Source organism: Curcuma longa, chromosome 9 (genome assembly GCF_044706935.1).
Source record: "Curcuma longa cultivar G26 ecotype Majalengka, Jawa Barat chromosome 9, ITB_CL_G26_1.1, whole genome shotgun sequence".
NCBI lineage: Eukaryota > Viridiplantae > Streptophyta > Magnoliopsida > Zingiberales > Zingiberaceae > Curcuma > Curcuma longa.
The window spans coordinates 1,216,730-1,236,137 of NC_133869.1; the positions used below are offsets into that span (position 1 = coordinate 1,216,730).

Consider the following 19,408-nt stretch of genomic DNA (forward strand, 5'->3'; position numbering starts at 1 on the left):
GGACAAAAAAGGCACTAAAAACTTAGTCGCAGATCACTTGTTGATATGTTGCTATCGTACCGTAAATGTACAGTGTTGCCAAGTAATAAAAAGTGTATTGTCCTCTAGGACTATGTTGAGTATCAAAATACTCATGAAGGCAATCATCTAAAAATAAAAAAAAGTGTGTTGGTGTAGAGAACCAAAGTGATCGAGAGAAAATGATGAGAGAGGTTAGTTCGGGAGACAATTCTAGAGTTTTGATTTCACAATGATGAATGTTGAGGAATGCATTATCTTTTATCTCGATGTGTGTTTATGAAGGGATTCATCCCAAGGTGATTGGATATGTCTATGGGGTAAAGAGAAGAACAAAAATACTGATGTGTCTATCCTAATCGCAACTCATAAAATGGATTATGATAGACCCTTTAAGCTCTGTGACAAATCTTGAAAGCCTCGAGAGAGTTAATAACTTTCGTGGTAGTTTTACTAGGGTCGCTTTTAGGTATGCTCCTATCACGATGAGCTCAATGAACCTCTAGATGCTACCCTACTCCGTGATACGAACTCTCAAGTCGATAAGTACACCTCCTATTCTCTATTGATCCAATTACAAGTATAATTCACCTCTCGGTCTATCCCGATGAAATTACTAAGTCAAATCCAGCAACAATGTGGATGGTGATGAATACAAACTATAACCAATCACAAATCGTACCTGTCATAAATAAAATGAGGATCATTGCATTATGTTGTCTAACAAAATATCAAGTTACTCCATAATCCGAGAATTTGGGAGACTACTCCATGACGATGAACTTACAAGACAAAGACATTATTTTCCAAATAGAAATAGAAACTAGGTTAAGAGAAAACTCAATGATGTCTTCGGAAGGACTTCAATTGCTCCTTGGCGGCAAGTCAATCTCTACCTCCTCGCAAGATGGCTCTCCCAATGAGGGTTTCTGTCATAAACACTATATTCTTCGATGTCTTTTGGTTAGAGCCTCTAGTTCCTTTTATAGCTTTAGAAGTTTGCTTAGTCTCCAACTGAATCCATTTAATTAGGGATAAATCGATTTAGTGTGCCATGACCATGTTGGAGAACATGGCCAGGCTATGTTAATCTAGGTGCTGAGAATTCGAAAGTGCTAGAGCCTGGAAGGACCATGTTGGTTGGCATGGCCAGGTAATGTTTGGCTTTGGACGTCCCTTCGTTACTTTGCTGTGTGCCTTGCTTCCTCATATAGCACATGACTATGGTAAGGACTATGAGTAGGCCATGTAAAGTGCTATAATGAAGTTCTACATCTCCAATTACATCCAATTGTCGAGATCTTTGTGTCCTGTCAATAAAAAGTACAAACGAGCAATCTCTCGAACTAAAAGATTGGAAATGCATGGTAATGCTAGAAGTAAATGTAAATATGATTATGTAATATCATAAATAAATGCAAAATAAGATAGAAAATAGGGTACGAATCACATGTTAGGTCCGACCCGGTGTATTGCGCGTGTTTACACGTTTCATAAATGTGCGCAGTAGAAGAAAAATAAATAATTACAACTAATTATTATAGCTCTCGCAACACACGCATGTAGGATACAACATGTACATGACACAACTGAAAATTAAAATTTTACAGAATAACAATTATTCTAGGCATACCTGATAGATGACGTTGAGTGAGAATAAGATTGACATCAATCAAGCGACTCTGTCAAAGCTCCACCTCTATCGGTGATCCACGCCAAGCTCTTGTTTGGACTACTTTCCAAAGCCATGAGTCACATCACCATGTTCGGTACTAGCCAATTATCGACAACGATTGATTAGAGAGAAAACCCCTAATATCAGAAACATAACAACACTTGTTGTGGTCGTTTTCTGGGGCTTTCTAATGATCACCGACAATTGTATTCCTAGCGTATATTTTGGTGGTCAAACTTTGACCATCAATTTAGGGAAAATGGCCAGAATCCTTTCCGACGAAGATGGAATGAATGGAGTTGACCAACAATGATTGGACAACTCTTTACAAGAGCTATCAACGACATTTCTTCTCCAATAGCGATTTTCCTTGATGAACGCTTCACTGGCCGGGGACAACCCTTTACAAGAGCTTCAGCAACTGGATAGTGAGCTCCAGCCGACAACTACAGTAGCTCCGGCCGTGGAGAGCAAGCTCTGAGAAGAAGGCAAAAGGGGCAGCCTTTTCCTCTCTGACAATCATTGTTCACGGGAAATCAACTATCAGCATCCATTGTCGGTAATCAAGCCACGAGTCTACATTGGGGAGAAGCAAAAGGAGGCAGCGCTGATTTGTCTTCATCGGAGAGATGTCGATCAGAATCTTCCTTCAAGCGCAGGAGAAAATTAGAGGCGGCACACGGGAGAATCTTCACAAGAACTCTGACGACTGTGTAGAGCCCCTCTGCCGACAATCGCACTCAGGAGAGAAGGAGCAGAGCTTAGGAATGATCACCACACTCGGGAGAGGAAGGGCGGTGCTCGGGGTAGGAGGGAGGTGGCGCCGCACGATCGAGAAAAAGGAAAACTGTGATTTCTCTTAGAGAAATCGTGATCTCACCTCTTTACTTAGGCGGGCGACAGCATTGCTCACTCGCAATTAGGATTTTCCTTACCGTGGCTGAAGGATCTAGCGACTTAAATCGCGATCTCTCATGATTCTCTCGTGGGCTGGCGACGTAGAGTAGAAGACCAAAACCCAATTGGTTAGGGCAACATGGAATTGGGGTTTTTTTTTCCTTGAACCAACGACTGGCTTTCTCGTTACTATAGCAAATCAGATTTTTGGGTTTACTGTAGCAAACCATGGGTTTAAGATTTGAATGGTTATAATTAATCCTAACTATTAGGATTTAACCTTAACCATTCATTCCTATTCCAATATTATATCTTATATAACATTTTTATTGGATTTGGGTCCAATCCAAAACCCGCTCAGTACCCAAAAACCCGCTTGCCAATTAACTTAAGTTTGGTTCAAACCAAATCAAGTTGGTCCAATTTTGGTTCAAAATCAAATTGTTTGGTTCAATAACCAAAATACCTCCGATTAGAACAAAAGTAATTTAGTTCATTTCGTCTTCATAATATGAAGCTCATCATCCCTTCCGATCTGCTAAAATCTCTTCTATTAGAACTAAACCAATTTGATTCATTTGTCTTTATAAGATAAATTCTATCATCTTTGCCCTTTGTCTGGTCCAACTAGACTTTATTTCTATCATTCTGAAAATTCAATTCTTAAACTCGTTTTAAGTCATTCAGAGAAACTTTTAGTGTGTGTGACCCAATAGGTTCTCAATTATATTGCCCCATAATTAATCATTAATTACGGAATGATCAAAAGTGACACCTAGTAGTACATCATGACTCCCAATTGATTAAAAAATCAATGATTGATTCTAAAAGAGTGATGCTACTTGTCACAACATATTCCAGTCACAAATTTGTGATGGGAATCTGGACCGTTCAATCACAATCACCCATTCAATCACAATCATCCATTCAATCTACGATCAGGATTTAATCTTAATTTTAAAATCCAACGGTGCAGATTCCCGTCACAACATTTGTGACGGGAATTCTATTGTGACAAATAGTTTTTTTTATTCTAAAATTATTTCTAAACCCTTTAGTAGTTACAATAAAACGTGCCTCATTTCTTTCACCATCTTATATCTGCTTAGTTCATGACATGATCTATATGTGTCAGTCCTCACTAGGATGACTATGTCACACCTACCCCATGCTTACTTTTTTATCTTGTGAATTCAAGTTACTTATACATGTATCCTGTTGGAATAGTCCCGGTGCAATGTGTGTATTTACATATTTCGAAAATATGCACAATAAAAATAAAACAATAATAATTAATACTAATTATTATAACACATGCATGCATAATTAGAAAATACCAAGTACAAGCCAAAGCAGGAATTTAAAATTTTTACAGAATAATAAATTATTTTATGCGTACCTAGTGTATGACGCTAAGCGAAAAGTGCATCAATCGTACGGTAAAGTCCTATCTCTATAGGTGATCCACGGGAAATGATCTTCAGGATGACTTCTAAAGCCTTAAGTCGCATCATAGTCTTCTGTACTAGTCGACGAGCAGTAACGATTGATACGAGAGAAAACCCTAATATCAGAAACACACAATAACACGCGTCGCAATCATTTTCGAGGTTTTCTAACTATTGTCGAGAATCAAATTTTTAGACAATAAAGAAATAAGAAAAAGGACCGAAATAGTTTTCAGGGAATGGAAAAACAACCTTAGCACACAACAAAAACCTAATGGCTATCAACGATATCGGAAGCCGCAACTCCTCCGTCCAACAAAGAACTCCGCGAAAGCTCCTCCGGCGAACGGTTTGGTGGCAGCAACAGGGCTGAACAAGGACTCCGACAGTGGCAGCACCCCAATCCCCAACAAAACCCTAATCTGACGGTGGCAAAGGGGCAGTCCAGCGATGGCAACGGCAATGGGAAAATCTGACACCAATAGGAGAGGAGAGGAAGAGAGAAATACTGGGGTCGGCTTGTCTTCTAGCGGAGAGCTTCTCCAACGGTCGGTTGCGGGCGAACAAGCTTCGGTAAGCTCGGCGGCGATGAGGATAGAGGAAAGGAGCAGAAGAAAGGGGCGGTTAGGGTTTTCTACGAGAGCTTCTCTTCACTTGCTCTTTTGCCTTAGCCCTCTGCCCCTTCTTATACTCGCGATCGACACGAGGAAGGCAGTGTCAAAGCTGGATCAACGATGAATTCATCCGATTGTTTCGTCGAACGTGGGTGTCGCATGAGAAGACAAAGTCGAGCATGAAGAAAACATACGGGTCGGGCCGGGGCTGAACTGGAATTGGGTTGAACCAGAATCAAATAGGTTTGAATTAGACCGGTATCAAGGTTACTGTAGCAGATCGGTTTAATCTTAGTTCGCTTGGTTTAATGACCAAATGATCTTCGATTTGACCCAAATAAGTTTTGTTCAATTTGTCTTCACAAGACAAATCTTCTCATCTCTTTTATTTTGCCAAAATAATTTTTATTATAAACCAAACTAAGTTGGTTCAATTTGGTTTAACATTGAATCATTTAGTTCAAAAACCAAGCTTTCTCTGATTTAAACCAACCAATTTTTCTTATTGTTTGGTCCAACTAAACTAACATTCTCTCGATCTGAGAATCAAATTCTTAAACTTATTTTAAGTTTTTCAGAAAACTTCTAGTGTGTGTGACCCAATAGGTTTCCGATTATGTTGACCGTCCGTAATTAACCATTAATTGCAGAACGATCATGATTGACACTTAGTAATACATCATGATCCCCAATGGATCAAAAAATTAATGATTGATTTCAGAACAATTTCTAAACATTTCAGCAACTTTAATAAATGTGTCTCATTCCTTTCACCATCTTATATCCGCTTGATTTAGAACATGGTCTATAAGTGTTAATCCCCACTAAGCTGACTACGTCACACTTAGCCCAAGTTGCTTTCTTGTCCTGTGGATTCAAGTTACTTGTACATGTGTTCAAGAGTGTCATACTCTTGACATATGATATTTTGACCAAAGACTTCTAATAACAATCCTAACAAGCGACTGTAGGGTATACGTCTCCTTTTTATAAAGAGTAGTGAATCCTCTGTGGGCTATTCAAACACCTTCGAGCACTTTGACTTATACCCAATTATCTTGGGTCCATACCTCATCAGAGATGTCTGCTTAAGATGTCAAAGTATAAGCCTCTATGACTAACGTGACTTGAATACTGCAAGTCTAAGGCAACTTGCACTTAAATTGCATTGAGATCTTCATTGACATATGTATAAAAATCATATGAAGTCTCAAAGCAGGTCACTCCAATGAACTGATTACCTTTAATCAGCATCCATATTTAACTCTCAACATCCAATGTCTCCAGCTAGTGAGAATAGTTATTTGTCAAACCAAAGAGTTTAAACGTGCTAGCCTTAACAGAATCGATGACGCCCACATTCATCAATTCATCGACTAGGAATAATTCTAATACATTCATAATTACACATGTATAGATACTCATAAGTTGTGATCCAATCATAAATTCTCTCATGCTATAAATCATATTGCAGATATTCAATAATAAGTTTAAGATCCAATCAAACCTAAGAAAATACACACTTAACTAGTGAATTTTATTTATTATTAAACAAATTAATAACACAACCATAAGGCGATTGCCTTAGGACACCTCTCAAACATAACAGACTCTCACTTGGCCTAAAGCTAATCGTCATGATATCTAATACCATATGCTTCTATGTGTTCCTCAAATTTACTTTGAGGTAGATGTTTTGTTAAAGGATCTGTAAGGTTCCTATCGACGGAAATTTTCTCGACTTGTATTTCTCTTCTACTAATAATTTCTCTGATCAATGATAACGCCATAGGACATATTTGGATCAATGATGAGATTTGGGTTCCTTTGCAAGCATAATTGCTCTATTATTGTCGCAGTAAACAAGTAATGCTTTAACAATGGTTGGAACCACTTCAAGTTTTGTGATAAATTTTCTAATCCAAATTGCTTCCTTTGCTGCTTCACAAGCTACAATGTATTCTACCTCCATGGTAGAATCGACAACAGTGTCTTGTTTGGAACTCTTTCAACTTATTGCGCCACCATTTAAGGTGAATATGTACCTAGACTGTGACTTGGAATCATCCTTGTCTGTTTGAAATCTGGTATCAGTATACCCGCGTATAACCATATCACCGTCTTCATATACCAAGAATAAATTTTTAATTCTTCGCAAGTACTTAAGGATTGCTTTGACAGTCACCTAATGATCCATTCTTAGATCTGACTGATATCTGCTCGTGACACTCAAAGCAAATGATACATCAGGCCTAGTACATATCATAACATACATGATAGATCCTATCGCCGAAGCATAGGGAATCTTATTAATGCAGACCCTTTCATCTTCTATCTGTGGATACATAGACTTTGAAAGGTGAACCCTATGCCTGATGGGCATGTAACCTTTCTTGGATTCAAGCATGTCAAACTATTTTAGCACCTTGTCTATATATATAGACTGTGCAAGACCAAGCAACCTTTTCGATCTATCTCTATAGATCTTAATCCCAAGGATATAGGTCGCTTCTCCCATGTCTTTTATGGAGAACCTTTTGGATAACCATAATTTAACTGTTTGTAGAACAAACACATCATTTCGTATTAGTAATATGCCATCGACATACAACACAAGGAATGTGATTGCACTCCCACTGACCTTCTTGTACACACAGGGTTTGTCGAGATTTTGTGAGAAATCAAACCCTTTGATTACCTCATCAAAATAGATATTCCAACTCCTAGATGCTTGGTTCAATCCATAGATGATGCTTGGTTCAATCCATAGATGGATCGTTGAAGCTTGCATACTTTATTTTTATCGACGGATATGAAACCTTCGGGTTGTATCATATACACATCCTCAGACAGATTCCTATTAAAGAAGGTTGTTTTTATGTCCATCTATCATACCTCATAGTCATAATGAGCAGCTATAACAAGGAGTATCCGAATGGATTTAAGCATAGCGACTAATGAAAAGGTCTTATCATAGTCAATTCTTGTTTCTTATGATATCCTTTTGCCAATAATCTAGCTTTATAGGTAATCACGTTACCATCCATGTCAGTTTTCTTCTTGAAAACCCATTTGCACCCAAACTTGGCTTTTATACATGGAATTCATTTCTGACTTCATGGCTATTAACCACTTATCCCTTTCTGAACTTTTCAGAACTTCTTTATAATCAATAGGTTCCTCATCCTTAATGAGCAACACATTTTTCAATTCACTTACGAGAAATCCATATCTCTCTGGAATATTGTGTGTCCTATTAGATCTTTGAAGAGGTTGAGTTTCTAAAGGTTTATTTGATCACTCATTACTATAAGTAATCGATCGTGGCTCTTGACTAGGTCTCATCAATGTTTATTTGAGTCTCCTGAACTTCATTAAATTTGACTCTACTCCCACTGTTTTCCTGCAAGAGAAACTCTTTCTCTAGGAAAACAACATGTCTCGAAACAAACACTTTTTGTTCTATGGGATGATAGAATTGGTAACCCCTCATTTCCTTAGGGTATCCAGTAAATAGATATTTATCAAACTTAACTTCCAGCTTATCTGACATCGCCCGCTTCACGTAAGCAGGACAACCTCATATCTTCAAGTAAGATAAGTGAAATTTCTTGCCATTCTACATCACATATGGAGTAGTAGAGATAACTTTGATCGAGACTCTGTTTAATAAGTAAATAATAGTCTTGAGTGTCTTATCGCAAAAGGATTTAGGAAGATCTGCATAATTCATCATTGACCTTACCATGTCTAACAAGGTTCGATTTTGCCTCTCAGATACGTCGTTGTGCTGAGGTGTATATGGCAGAGTCTATTGAGATAATATCCTATTGCCCCTTAGATAATCTTGAAACTCGACTTAAGTATGTACCACCTCGATCGGATCGAAGTAGCTTAATACTTTTACCAAGTTGTTTCTCTACTTTATTTCTGAATTCTTTTAACTTTTCAAAAACCTCAGATTTATATTTCATCAAATATATGTACCCATATCGTGAATGATCATCGATAAAGGTAATAAAGTAGTTGTAACCTCCTAGTGTTTGAGTTGATATTGGACTGCATACATCAGTATGTACAAGGCCAAGTAACTCTCCCACTGGTTCTCCCTTTCAAATAAAGGGTAGCTTAGTCATCTTGCCTTTTAAGCATAATTTACATGTATTAAATGAATCTAATTCAAATGATTCTAAACTACCAAACTTTTAGAGTTTAGACATGCATTTCTTGCTTATATGACCAAGATGACAATGCCACGAATAGGAGGTTAACGGATCATCCTTTCGAACACGCTTGTTGCTCGTTTTGATATTGAATGCTTCATTGGAATTATCTAACACGTAGATACCATTATATAGCGTTTCAGTCCATAAAAAATTTCATTTAAAGTTATGTAACAACAATTGTTACTAAAAGTCAAATGAAAACTCTTTCTATTTAAACAAGAAATAGAAATAATATTCTTTATTAAAGAAGAAACATAATAACAGTTTTCCAACTATAAAACAAGTCAACTAGAAAGATTCAATAAATATGTCCTGATGGCCACAGCTGCAACCTTTGCTCTGTTACCAGCTCATAAGCTTGAATCTCCTTTGACGAGTCTTCTACTAACCTTTAGCCCCTGTATGTCATTATATATATGAGAGTTACACCTAGTATCCAATGCCCTGGTGTATGAAAAAAAAGTATGACATTCGATTACAAAAATACCTAAAGCAGGTGGGGCACGGATGCCTTTTTTTTCCCTTCTTACTCTTAAGAGTTTTAGTTTTGCTCATGTGATGTTATAGTCAAATGTTTGTCAATCTCATATGGGTAGGATCCAATTGTCTATGGCGCTTTGTTTGGGTCCAACGTCGAGAAAGCTAACTCCAATTCTACTTGGAGATTCAGAAATCCATTAGGTTAGGGAACATGACATGTATCTCTCTATTTCAATTTCACAATTATGCACTTCTGTAGCTATGAACATAGCAGATGAGCAAGTTCTTGCACATTCTCTTTTGCCAATAAAAAACTAAAAATAATAATAATATAAAAATAAGATATTATCATCTTAAACAAGAGTTAGGGAAAGCCTTACTTCAAACCAGAAAGAAACATCATATGATAAATTAAAGTATGGGGAAGACGTCTCGTCACTACAATGCTTACAAATTGACAACAAATGGATCTGTTAGTTTCAAAGAGAATGACTAAATAGTAATGGGCAATTACCAATATATCAAGAATTTTACAGCCAACATAATGCAGAAGAGTTAATCAAATATGATTTTGCAAATGATCACTCTAAATTCATATTTTGCAAATGATCGCTCTAAATTGAATAAAGGAACAGAACTATTGTTTTACTATTGCAGAAGGCATTATGTAGAAAGACGCTAAGGAAAATGTAAAATAATGAAAGTTGAGGAGACTTCAAGTCGTCTCAGCACTTGAATTATCTGGAAGACCATCATAGTTGGAAGAAAACTCAAGAAGGCACTCAGTGAGACAAGAACAAGCTTACAGGATGGATCCCTCTGTACAAAATGATAGAATGGAAAGTACATCAAAAACTGTATCATAAAGACTCATAATAACATCTTATGGGTCACAATGACTAGGGATTACAGGACTGCGAATTGCCATCTACAGATTGGACTCAGTGATGAAGTGTAAAAGGACTGTTTATATTGCACAAGCTGAGTTTGCATCATAAGTCTTTCCACACATTATAATCAGTACCGGAGCTGTTTTTTATTATATTATCTTGACAGCCAAGAATAAAAGTGGCCCTTGAAGGATCAATGTTGATTATAGCATGTGCAGTTCCCTGTGGACTCACAACTAGCACAACCTCATCAGGTCCAAAAGTAACTTCTGCATACCCTTTGCCTTTCATTTTAGGATTTTCCAACTGAATGAGGGAACAGAATTGAAGACGTTAGAACTCCATCATGTGTATTATATCTAAGATCATGAAATAGGAATGCATACACAATAAAGAATTACCCTAAACTTTGTCACTGCGCCCCAAAGGATAAAGGTCTCATTGCACATATTATGCCGGTGATTGCCTCTAATACCTCCAGGTCGGATCTGACCCACATGAACTGATGCACATTTTAGTGCCCTTCCTGTAATATGCCTACCTCAATTAGTCAATACAGCAGGCCATAACTTGTGACTTGACATCCAAGCAAGGAAAAATGTAACTAGAGTACAAAATGAACAAAGTGAAAAGGCCCGAAAACTATATTGCTTAGCTACTGGAGAATGCCACAAACTACAGGAACTTGTAACTCTGTAATATCAATAAAGTGAAATCCAATCCCGGTCAATAACTGACAATAACTAATGCTTCATATGTAAAAACTGTGGCAAATAGATGAAGGCAGTGTTGGATTGAATGACAGATGATCAGATGCTAGAGGAGGTGAATAATTTTGACCTTAAAATATCTTTCTTAAAAACAAGATAAGTGCGCAGATATTAAAGTAAAATAAGGACAAAAATTATTTACGTGGTTTGATACTCATGATTTTTACTCTACGGCCTATGGACTTTTATGAGAAGACAAACTTTTGTATTCATGTATAAACTGAATATATTCCATATATCATGGGATCTAATAGTGTATCTAGATTCTATAAGATTTTTTTTATAATAAGTCATTTTGAAGAATAAGTCATGTTATCAATCTATAAAAGGATTTAGAATCCTTTGTATTTGAAAAGTTTTTGAACTAATAAAATTTTCAATTTCAACATGGTATCAGAGTCATCTATTTCCTTTCTCTTCCTATCACCTTTATCTTTTCAAATCTCTTTTCTTTTATTCTCACCAATTATAGGCTTTCTCCTTTTTCTCTTCTTTTATTCTACTTTTTTTTTTTCTTTCTTTTACATGTGACACCTTCAATCAAAACTCTAAACCAACAATCTTGTAATTCACATATGTTTTTTCTTTCCTCCTCTCCTTGTCATCACATATCGTTCCATTGCATCCTTTGTATATCTATCATCTTCTCTACCTTTCATAGTTTTGTTTCACCACTATCATTAATCCCTTATTTTCATCCATTCTCAATTTTGAGTTCCCACCTATTCGTAACTAGATTTCCATCGGCCTTTATTGTCAATTTTTTTTACCAACCTTCATGGCTGAAATTTTTTCTTTTTGCTCGCCTTTCATTGCTGATTTTTCCTATTTCTAGCCTTCATAGCTGTATTCCTTTTACCGGTCTTTATAGTTATATTTTTCCCTTTTGTTCGGTTTTCATTGCCAATTTTTTCTATTACCAACCTTAATAATTGAATTCCTTTTACCCACCTTTATAGTTAGATTTTAATCTTTTGCTCAACCTTCATTGATGATTTTTTTCTTGTTATGGATTTTTCCCTATTGCTTGGCCTTTATTGTCATTTTTTTTCCCTTGTACCATCCCTTCGAAGTTGGATTTCTTTTACCAACCTTTATGACTAGATTATCATTGTTGTTTGGCCTGAATTTGTTGAGTTTCCCTATTTCTCACCAATTTTTCTGTAAGTTTTGACTTTCAAAATATCAGAAATTGTAGAAACAATTGCTATAATAAAATTAGAGGAGGGTGTTCGACCTCAACAATCTAGAGAATCACAAAATAACTAGACTCCCGATCATAATACTTTATGATGCACCTACTGTAACAAGGCATGTCATTCTCGCATGCGGTGTTGGAAGCAAACCGCAAATCCGAGAGGGGAGTCATAAAGGAGAATAAATAAGGAATCCACAAACAAATAAAACGACACCAAAAGAGTTGAGTGCATCCAACCAAAAAGAGGTCATGAAGTTGAGATCTCTTATTGTTAACCTTCGCAAGCCTCTACATACAAGTTCATTGGTGTACTCAGGAATGCTTCTATCCTCTACTGGAATAAATATCTCAGATACAACTTTTTTCAACTTTTGGATTATAAATTTAGGAGCTACCTATAGTATGACCTTCTCACAAAGTGTTTTTACAACATACTTTCCATACAATAAACTCATCATTAACCTTAAAAAATATTCTTCATGTCCCCAGATTATCCACTAACCTTATCTCTATCCAAAAATTTACTCAGATTTATATTGCAATACGATTTTTCATCCTAATTATTGGGAATTTCATGACAAGAATTCAGGAAGATAATTGGGCATGCTAAAGAATGAGATATGCTCAAAGATTACCAAACTCCTTACCTATTTAGTTTCAAAACTTTATTCGTCTAATAATGCTAAGATTTGGCTTCAGCACCAGTGATTTGGATACCCATCATGTAAAACCACCAAAATATTGATAATGACAGTTTCCATTATGAAGCGTGAGAACCTGCTAAAAACAAATGTGTCTTTTCCAACAAGTGATAAAAGAGGCTCTTCCTTTTTATTTCATTTATAGTGATATTTGGGGTACTACTCCTAAAGTTTCTAGAGCAAAATGGTTTGTGTTATTCGTTGATGACTATACTTAGAGCTGTCAAACGGGCCAACCCATGACGGGGCGGGCTAACCCATGACGGGCCCATCATTTGGCGGAGCGGGGCGGGCTAACCCACCAATTTGGCGGGTTGGGAAATCTCCAACCCAACCCAACTCAAGACGGGCCGCGGGTTAGGCGGGCCAACCCGCGGGCCTGTTAAAAAATAAAAAAATATTAAAAATATTAAAAATTTTAAGTTTGAAATATAATTTAAATTGATTAAGTTGAAAGTTTTAAGTTTGAATTATAATTTTTAAGCTTAAATTGTATTTTAAATAGATGAAACCCACTAATTCATTAACTTTTATACTTTAATTTTAAAATTTAAAATAAATAAATAAATTTTCTCAACCCACGAGCCAACCCAAGCCCGCCGCGGGCCAACCCACGCGGGTCGCGGGCCTAGGCGGGCCAACCCACCTCAACCCATCTTAAAATGGATTGATAAAATTTCAACCCAATCCACCTAAATTACTTGGCGGGGCAGGCCAATCCGGCGGGCCTAACCCAACTTGACGACTATAACTATACTCGTGTTAGGACTTTTTACTTAAACATAAATCTGATGTTACTACATGCTCCTATTTTTTTCCATGATTAAAGACCAATTTAGGGTCAATATCAAAAGGTTTAGAAGTCCTAAGTCCTTATTTTCAAAGATAATGGATAGTATATAAGTTATCTTGTGTCAATACACCACAAAAAAATCAAGTCAGGGAAAGGAAAAATAATCATCCCGTTTTATTCTAGAAAAGAGTGTCTATATCATTTTAGGGAGAAGCCGTTCTTACAACTATTCATCTTATAAATGGTTTGCCTATCAAAATCTTCAAGTTCAAGAGTCCAATGGAAATAGTATCAACATTCTATCCAAATATACATACTATAAACAATCTTATTCCTAGAATACTTAGGTGTGTCATTTGTTCATATGTATAGTTAAAATAGACGGAAACGAGACCCAAAGCATGGTTTAAAATATTGACCTATTTCGGAGTTTTGATTTACGATCGGAATGATACAATTTTGATACCGTATCATGTCATATCGATATGGTTTCAATTTTTTAATATACCTCCGCCTCGACTCTCTGAAAATCATGGTGGGAGCCTCGCGACCCCGCGGAGGTCGTAGTGCCTCTACAATCCCTCGGCGACCTCTATAGGGTCGCAGTGACATTGTGATTCTGCAGAGGTCTCCGTAAGGTTATGGAGGCCTCCACGAGGTCGCAAGATGCCACGAGATCACAGAAGCCCTCGCGCAACCTTCGCGAGGTCGCAAAGGCACCGCAACCCCGCGGAGACCTCCAATTCTCAAGTATAAGTTTCCATTAAGAGTTTTATCTTGTTATTCATGATCTCTTCCAAAATGATGTTATTTGATTGTCTTTGGCTTATTTATTGACATGGTTTAGAAAGTTAAGTTCAAAAGTTTTAGCAACTTTTTTAGCCTTATATTACATCTCAATTCTTCATCTGTTAGATGATTATCTATAGTAAACTCATAAATTCTTTTATTAAATCTTACAACTTTCTTGTTTTTTGTTGGTGCAAGGAGCACTAAATAATCGAACTTGTGTTTTGATCATGATAAAGGGTTCAAGTTAAGAATATGTTGTAAACTAACGAATTAATCTAAGTGTGCAAGCAGCACAGAAAAGTCCTAGTTGAAAACTAGGCAAAGAAAGTCCTAATTAGAAGTTAGGCAAGAAGTATTAGTCAGTGGAACTAAGCAAGAAATCTTGGCAAGTCAAAAACACCAAGCAAAAAATCTAAGCGGGTCAGTGGATCGGACGTCTAGCATATCGATGATCTGGGAATAAAAGGATTGAATGTTGAGCAAAAGTTCAAACAAGTCTGGAGAATCGGATGTTTGGCAAAAGGTAATTCTCCTGAGAAGAGTAGGTGAGGACGCGTTCCCTTGAAGGGAATAATAGGCGTCGGTCTGACCTAGGATTTAACAAAAAACTCAAAAGTCAAGACTAGACAATTGTAAAACTATCCCAACTTAATATTTTGTAGTGTATTTGTATTGTGCTAACTCTTTGATGCAAGAAAACGAAGTTGGAGGAAATCCACACTCCAAGCGCCCTGACGATCCAGGCGCCCCTATTAGTTTTAGGCGTCCGGATGTCGACTCTTCGAGCTGGTGAGGCGGATGAGATGGCAAGTCCCGATTGGTCAAGACACCTCAGCTTCTAGACGCTTGAAAGAGATTCAAGCATTCAGAGAATGATAAGACGCAACAGAGTCAAAGCTGATCCGACAATCGCCACATCAGCATTTCAAGCGCCCAGAAGAGATCCAGACATCCGAAGATGCTAAGTCAGCATTTACAACGGATCAGAAAGTCCACGTAGGAGTGCTCAGAAGAGAATTCAGGCGCCCGGATTACTCAATATAAGCAGCCGTGAATCGAACCTTCAGAACATTAATTACTACCATTCTACAACCTTTATTCGCGCACTCTACACTCCCGAGATGTTGTTACGACCCGAAAACGCTACACCAATATCACACTTAAGATCTCACCTATATTCGGTAACAAGTCGCTTATTTTAATTCCGTCTTTGGTCCTTAATTTTCTAGGAACGGTAAACTTGTTACCGTTCTTCTTATTGTAAAAGGCGAGACTCTTTCTTATTATGAAAGTCTTTTAATGGATTGCCCATCGGAAGCAATCAAGGACTACGAGTCTTGAAGTAGTAGCCAAAAGCTGTGAACTAAATAAAATAAACATGTCTCTACTTTATGTTTTTGTTTTTATTTTCCATTGCATACTCTAAAGCTTTTTAAATGAATTTTCAAAAACAAGTGAAAAAGTGAAGCGCACTATTCACCCTCCCCCTCTAGCGCTCTTTTCAATCCTATAATTTTTATGTTAAAAGACATCTTCAAATAGAACATATTATTTAATTCAATAATTGTATCTTCACGCACTTCTATTATTTCTAATTTGTGAATTAAAAATTTACACACTACTACTACTCACATAAGGGCAGTCCGGTGCACGAGGCTCCCGCCTTGCGGGGTCCGGGGAGGGAATCCAATATACGCAGCCTTACCCTGCCTTTACAAGATTTGAACCCGTGACCTTTAGGCCACACGGCAGCAACCTTACCGTTGCCCCAAGGCTCCCCTTCACTACTACTACTCACATATCTAACAAATATATAATCAATCATTTTAGGCCCCATATTTATTTGTTTGGTCTTAGGTACTTCTACCTTAGCTAAACGTAGTATTATAGGAAGATTTGTAGCTTTACCAAATTCGTAGGATCTTATACCTACTTTTACATGCAACTTGTTAAGAATGTAGTTGGATGAGAGGATAACTTCTCTATAAGTTATAGGGTAACCCTCAATTTATCAACATAGCATTCATTATTTCCTTTAATGTATAATTCTTTTGTTTAAAAATACCATTACAGTGAGATGGCTATGAGGCTCACATTTAATGAATAATGTGTTTCTTAAAAGTAAGATTCCTCAAACGAAATCATATATTCCGCCGTTCTATTATTATAAATAAGCTTGAGCTTTTTAGTAATGTTTAAACACTTAAGATCCCATCATCACATTTTACCAAGTAGATGTACTAATATCTTATATAATACCAGAGCAACCAAGCTTTATCCCACTATGTGAGGTTAACTATATGTATCCTTTTACATCATTAGACACTATTCTCTAATATATCATCATTTATAGTTAAATAAATTTTATCTTATTTTATTATTATTAATCAATTTTTTTTTATTTTCCTCTTCCTCATTTAATGTACACATTTATCATAATTTCACATCGCCTAACTGGAACATTTATTGATCATTTATATACATATCTATATCATTTTAAATGTGTCTCCTAAAGTTTTTCCTCAATAGGTGCAACACCGACTTTCTATCTAATATTTTCATTTTTTATCTTGTCTATCCTTGTCTTAGTGTCAGCCTTAAAAATCAATCATGAGATGATTGATTTAGGACTTTCGTATTATATTTTAATAAAGATAACATTTTATATTTATTATATTTTCTTTAAAAATCTATACCAATTTGAACAAATATAATAATATCCTACAATGATAGAGGCTCATTTGATTGCAAAAAATCTATACTAATTTGAACAAATATCTTGTCTATCCTCTGTTTGATTGCAACCAGTTTAGGACCATCCTGAGAAATTGATTTTATAATGATCTACTCACAAAATAGATTGTTCATTTACTTGCTTGATCTTATTGGTTATAAAAATCAATTTCCAACAAATTGTACTAAAAGAGGCTCATTTGCTCAATGGGCATGAGCTAACTGAATAATAGGAAGAGGTGATTTAGGAAAAGCATAAATCATGAATTAGTTGGTTCACCTCAATGACCTTCTCAATATACAAGAGAATAAGCATACTGTATAACAATCATCCGGCTGAGTTATATATCTATTTGAAATAACTTTGCATCTTATTTCAGGGCTAGCAATGGTAAGTCTCAGATAATCTCCATACTCCATACAATGGTATCAATATTTCACCTCTTTCCTTCCAACAAAAAAAAAGCGCATTTTAAATTACATCATAGAATTATCTGTTCATTTCAGTCAAAGTTAAATTCCTATGATTCAGCTTCATTACTCATCCATTAAGCATCTAAAATGCCAATGAAATTCTTTAAAAGAGAGATATTCCGAGGAAGTTGAAATTAGGTTAATTTATTCTACAAAACAAACGTTAATCACATGTCAATATTCATTTTCGTCTGAAAAGAAAACAAGAGTAGCAATAATCACGAAGAGCATACATGAGAGAAAAATGCCATAAACATAAAGTGTCGAAGCACTAACCTGGAAGTCCAGCCTCTCGAGCAGCCTTGACAGGATCCATCAACCATCCCCTCCAATCTCTAGCGATCTTCGAGGGGAACTCCACGGCATCAAATCTGACGACATTAGCCTCTGAATCAAGCACATTGAGGGTCCAGGCAGAGGATTGAGAACCAGAAGACGACCCCGAGGGGAAAGAGGAGCGGAGGCCAGCCGATGTCGGGTGCTCCAGCTGAAGGAAGAGCCAGGTGAGGAGGACGAAGAGAGAGAGAAGAAGGGGAAGGGCGGAGGGCCGCTTGAAGAAGAAGACAATGGAGGATAGGGCTGCCGCTGCCGAAGAGGAGGAGGGAGAAGAGAGGGGCGGAGGAGGCGTTGGAAAACTGAAATTGGGTTGGAGTGCGAGGGTGACCTTTCGAGGGTTCGCCATGTTCAGTGTTCGAACCAAAAATGGAAAAATTATATTTTGAGCACACATAATATAGTAGATGAAGCCAAAAGGACACCCACAATTTGAATGGTTACTGCTGGTTTTAACTTTTAAATGAAATATCAAAAATTTTAAAAATGCATTAAAATTAAATATTATATAGGAAAAATTTTTTTTAAATAATAAAAGGCAATATAATCCACGTATTTATATTAAAATAATAATAAATTGAATTTGTTATATAATATTAATGTTAAATAAATAAAATATTTTTAAGATATAAAAAATTCAATTAGAGTTATATTTATTTGATTTTATTCCATTTAAATGAAATTAACATCACAATTGTATATTTTTTTTATTGAATTTAACATACGGGCTACTCGAAGCATCTTAACAATTTAATTAATTTTTTTTACAAATGATAGAAATGTGTTCGCCCTTGTAATTTAATAAATATATTTAAAATTTTCATATAAATTTGATTAAATCACGCTAAACTGAATCAATTTTGTATTATCAATTCAATTGAATGTAATAAATAAAAGAATAAAGACATAAAACTAGTGGCAATTATATTGTTTGTTCCCTATATATCATAAATACATGTATGTATGTCTGTAAAAAGCTCATGGAAACGGTCAAATATTATTTTTTGTGTTTGTCATTTTTCTGGTGTTATTTATATCGGGGTTTTAAGCGGAATCTGATTTTGTTGTTATATGTCTTGTAAATCTGTCAAAGTTGTATATTTGCCTAGATTATTCTAAATTGTCATGGGCTTTTTATCTTATAATAGTTGTTGTTACTCCACGGTAACTAGAGCTTGTGACTATGTTTTTGTTTTTGTTTGGCTAGAAGAACTAGATGTTTTTAAGACTTTGTATAAAATATAGTCCTATATCTAAGTCTGACTGATGGAAACTGAGTCACTATAGAAATCTTTTCCTATGCAGAGAAATATAAATACATGATATCTAACATAATATGTGAATAGGGATCACCAAAAGGTCCATC

At 36.2% G+C, this 19,408-nt stretch overlaps 1 protein-coding gene across 1 annotated transcript; it reads right to left on the reverse strand.

Moving 5' to 3' along the window:
• Window positions 1-10,034: 10,034 nt before the first annotated feature.
• Window positions 10,035-18,391, reverse strand: LOC141835382 (uncharacterized). Its single transcript, XM_074722832.1, has 3 exons — window positions 17,986-18,391; window positions 10,650-10,774; window positions 10,035-10,554 (listed from the first exon to the last, which is right to left on the reverse strand). Exons 1-3 carry the CDS (start codon window positions 18,389-18,391, stop codon window positions 10,351-10,353), a joined length of 735 nt encoding a protein of 244 aa, XP_074578933.1. The 3' UTR covers window positions 10,035-10,350.
• Window positions 18,392-19,408: the final 1,017 nt, after the last annotated feature.

Excerpts from the sequence above, each read along its gene's own strand:
- LOC141835382 (XM_074722832.1), bottom strand. The coding sequence starts at position 18,391 with ATGGCGAACCCTCGAAAGGTCACCCTCGCACTCCAACCCAATTTCAGT. Across the intron at positions 10,775-17,985 it reads TCGAGAGGCTGGACTTCCAG|GAAGGGCACTAAAATGTGCA; the intron begins GTTAGTGCTTCG and ends GGCATATTACAG. Across the intron at positions 10,555-10,649 it reads GCGCAGTGACAAAGTTTAGG|TTGGAAAATCCTAAAATGAA; the intron begins GTAATTCTTTAT and ends TCCCTCATTCAG.